We start from the raw sequence: 3,979 nt of genomic DNA, 5'->3' as shown, positions 1-3,979 counted from the left end.
ATAGCCCAGCCAGGGCTGGGTTGGGGAAGTCTGGGGGCAGAGAAAGCAGAGAATAAGATGAGAAGCAAGCGAGGTACCACTCTGATCCCGGAGGGTTGTTTAGCTTGCTCCTTGGTCATAATTTTCCTAGCGGGATCACACACAGTGTCACAGTAGCCCCCTGCCAGAGCCGCAGCAGTGCCCAGCAGATTGCCCACGGCCCCTGAGCCGTCCCCAACACCTCACAGCCCGGGGACCTGCAATGCTTCTGCACCAGAAACGGAAGCAGAAAGCACTGGATAAATAGGACGTTCGGGACAAATAGGATGTTCAGCAAAATAAAGTCCAGCAGGAGCTCGCCCCCCCCTCCCCTTGCTCTGCTGCCGCTGAGGAACGCCAAGCCCCAGGCCCTCCGGACCGCTGGCGTCACCTGGCAGGATGAGATGGGACAAAGCTGGGATCAAAAAGAGAAGCGGGGCTTTGGGGGTGGTTTGCTGCTGCTGGCAGATTATTAGATCTGTTTTCAGGTCATTTTGGAGAGACTGTGCCCAACAGGCGCCTGCACGCCCGCGTGCCCCCCTCTCTACATTGTAAAGAGGATGTAACCTGGCTGCTCCTTGAATCCGAAACACACATTATTTTGAAAGCAAAATTTAGGTTAGACTTCACAAGAGACTTGACCTTTGCTGAATTGTAGTGTCAGGAAAATGGGCTTAGAAATAAAAAACAGCATGGACAAAATGCCTTCATGTTTGAGAGCAGCTTTTCAATCCCCCAAATCAAAGCTAAGCTACCTAATTCCCAGGCACCTTGCTCAGCTCAGCCTATCGCTGCACGGAGAAACACAGAGCTCTTCTTTGGGCTGTTAAATCTCCCACACCTCAGGGTACAGCCACAGGCTTTGCAACAGCCAGGTCCCAGCCAAAACCCACAAACAAGCCAGGAGAAGGGGAGCCACCCCTGCAACAAGTCACGCGTGGCGGTGGAAGCCCACACAGCCCTGCTGCAGCCTGGTGCTGAGGCAGTGCCGCTGCTTCGTGCGCGCTCAGGACGGACCCAGCGGGCAGGACATGGCCACGAGCACAGGAGAGCAGCCCCAGGGCCTGCAGGAGGCTCCCAGCGTGGCCATTACGTGTATTTAATCACTTTAAGGCAACACGTAAAGTCTGTGGGTGTAAAACTCCTAGTAGGTGCGGGGTTTTAACGCCCACGTTACAGAACATACATCTTAAGGGCTGCTTCGATTTACCTTCAGTGCTTAGGACAAGGATCCACACGGCTTCTCCCTGCCACGCTCAGCTGCTCGCCAGGCGCCTGCACCAGCCCCTGCTTGGTTATTTTCTGCTCTTCCCAGGAAAAGCCCGGCCCTGGCTCCCGCAGGGCAGCAATGCCCACGGACCCAGCCCGCTGCATCCGAGCACTGAATGCCCAAGAGGCTGCTTCAGCAGCACCACAAAGCAGCTGGAGAACTGAGTTTTGCCTGCACTCAGACAAAGCAGAGCACAAAGACAGACCCAAGAGCTGCTCAACACCCTCACAGCTGCCACTGGTTGCAACCATTGGACCAGGTGCTCCTTGTAGAGTGATTTGGAGACGAAGCAGAGCCCCGTCAGCCCTGGTGTGGCACAGCTGCAGAGGTACCCAGGTGGGGCTGCAGCTGTTCACAAAAATTAAATAAAGAAGAGCAACACCAGGCAAAGGCAAAGCCACGTTACCTATGGCTGGTTTGCCAGGAGAGCGTGGCCCCGGCCAGGTGCCTGGCTGGGATGTGAAGGACGTGAGCGAACTCGCAGGCAGAGCTCGGTGACCGAAGCAGCAGGCTGGTCCCTGACCTGGGGCTGCTGCGTCCTGCCCAGACCTGCAGCGGGTGTCCTGGCAGCCCTGCAGCGGCTCCGCTCGCTCTTTAACCAAATAAGGCCCATTCCTGCTCTCCGGCACAGTCGCCGGGAGCTGCAGCCTATAAATCCCATCCGAGACAGCAGGGAAGCACGCACTTAACCCATCTTCTGTTCCGCAAAGCACTTGGGCCCCAAACCAGGGAAATCCTGGAGGGGGTGCTTTGCTCAGAGCAAGGCAAGCGGGCTCAGGGGGGACAGCGGGATGCGAGGACACCCGATGGCACTGAGGGGAGCTCCCCGCCACCACCCAGCCAGGGCAGGGCTTCGCTTCACCTGGCACCGACCAATTCTCCGCAGCAAGACCATTACCACTCCCCAAACCCGCTGGCTCGGCCGCGGTTTGACGAGCAGTGACAAGACAGAGGCGGTCCCCGATGTCCCCCACCCCAAAAGCACAGGGTTTAACAGCAGAAATGCAGTACAGCAGCCGGCGGCGGTCAATCGTACGCGGGCGGCGGCGGAGCGCTCGGCTGGCCACGGCTCGGGGTCGCGGCCGTGAGCCCGGTGCCCGGGGGGGGCCCGATGTGGGGCCGCCTGCCCACGGTGCCCAGGTGGGGACACGGGCGCTGCCGCTGTCCCCGCGGACTCGGTGCTTTGCTCCTGCGGGCAGCACGGTCACACGGGGTCACGGCAGCTGCCCGGCCCTGGCCAGCCTGCTCACACACTACAGATTAAAGAAAGAGCGAACAAAACCTATAGCTCCAGCATTTATTATGGCGATTGCCCACCCGCCACGGACCTACACCGTGTTTTATTTTGAATTGGTAACGTGAGGTGCACCTTCTAAGAAATGGAGATAAACAACAGGCTGGGTCCTCCACGCAGGATCAACACGAGAGCAAGACAGTCTTCTCCATGGGGACAGGAGCCAGTCAAAGCCACTGCGAAGCCCTCGACCTCGGTGGGCGCTTTTGCTTTTCGTTTTTAGAAAAAGAAATAAACAAACAAAAACCGAACGGAAAGAAGTGCTGTACTCTATTACAAAATATAAATACGATAGTCCTGCGGGCAGGAGGAGCCTGGGGAGCGCTGCCTTCGGAGGGGACGTCTCGGCTGCTCCAGGGACGCGGCGAGCCAGCAGGATGGAGGCCACCTCCGGACACCACGCCACCACCGGCCGCTGGCCCCAGCTTCACCTCCTCTCAGAATTTAAGTGCTCTTGAACTTCCATCCGAAAACTGCCAGGCGTCCGGGGCTCCCTGGGCGCTGCGCCAGCCGGGGGGGTACGTCGCACCTAGAGAGCATGGGGACAGAGGAGAGGAGAGGTGTGACACGGCCCAGGGTGCGACTTCCTCCGATATCTTTCTGTTCTGACCCTTTCCTTAGCAGCTGGGGGTGGGACACGAGGGGCCCTTCCTGCCCGCTGGCCGCGCCGCCTCCAGCCCGCCGAGCACCACCCTCGCGCCCCGCGGGCACGGAGCACGTCCAGCACCGCGGGGACACACCGATCGCCCCGGCAAAGAGCCCCTGGCCTGCACTGGGGCTCTGATCACACAGGGACTGAGCCAGCCTGCCTCAGGACTGCCCCTGGATTTTCCCCAAACCTCACCGACCTCCCCCAGCACCCAGGGAGCAGCCAGGTGCAGAAGGGAGCCCCCCAGGCTGTCGGTGTGGCCGCTGCACCACCAGGCCAGTGCCTGGGGTGGCTCTCCCCAGTCCACCACACTTCGAGTACCGCACATCGCCTAGCATCACGTGCGGCAGGGAACCCGGAGCACCGCCAGCACACGCCTCAGACCAGCCCCGTGCCGGTTTCTGTGGGAATTGCTTCGATAACGCCCAGGAGCGTGGCCGAAGGGCTACGCACGGGCTGCCGGCAGGGCTACGCGGCAGCCCCTCGGTCACATCTTCCCCGGCATGCACTGCAGTTTGCTGCCCTCACATCAAGAGCACGTGGCTGACCCCTCTGGGGGAGGAAAACCTTTTTTTTTTTTTAATTTGTTTGAATTTAATTCCTGGATCCGACCCATTTTGGACCGACATTAAGGAAGGGTGCAATTTCCAAGGGAGCCGGGAGCGATGCGGCCAGCCAGGGCCAGCACGGCGCCGGCTGGGTGCAGGGCAGGAGGCATCCCAGCGCCTTCGGCCCCTTTGGAAACAGC

The 3,979-nt window shown here is 59.8% G+C and overlaps 1 protein-coding gene across 1 annotated transcript in view; it reads right to left on the bottom strand.

Moving 5' to 3' along the window:
* Positions 1–381: 381 nt before the first annotated feature.
* The window catches only part of BCL11A (BCL11 transcription factor A), a 68,131-nt gene continuing 64,533 nt past the window's right edge, over positions 382–3,979 (bottom strand). Inside the window, exon 4 of the mRNA XM_082755515.1 lies at positions 382–3,111. Coding sequence (XP_082611641.1) covers positions 3,020–3,111 — 92 coding nt within the window. The 3' untranslated portion in view covers positions 382–3,019. The remainder of the gene's footprint in view (positions 3,112–3,979) is intronic.

The sequence above is a fragment of the Aythya marila genome (assembly GCF_965140915.1).
Source record: "Aythya marila genome assembly, chromosome: 3".
In the NCBI taxonomy this organism is placed as follows: domain Eukaryota; kingdom Metazoa; phylum Chordata; class Aves; order Anseriformes; family Anatidae; genus Aythya; species Aythya marila.
Note: the sequence above shows the minus strand (reverse complement) of the source record. Positions and strands in the feature narration are given on the sequence as shown.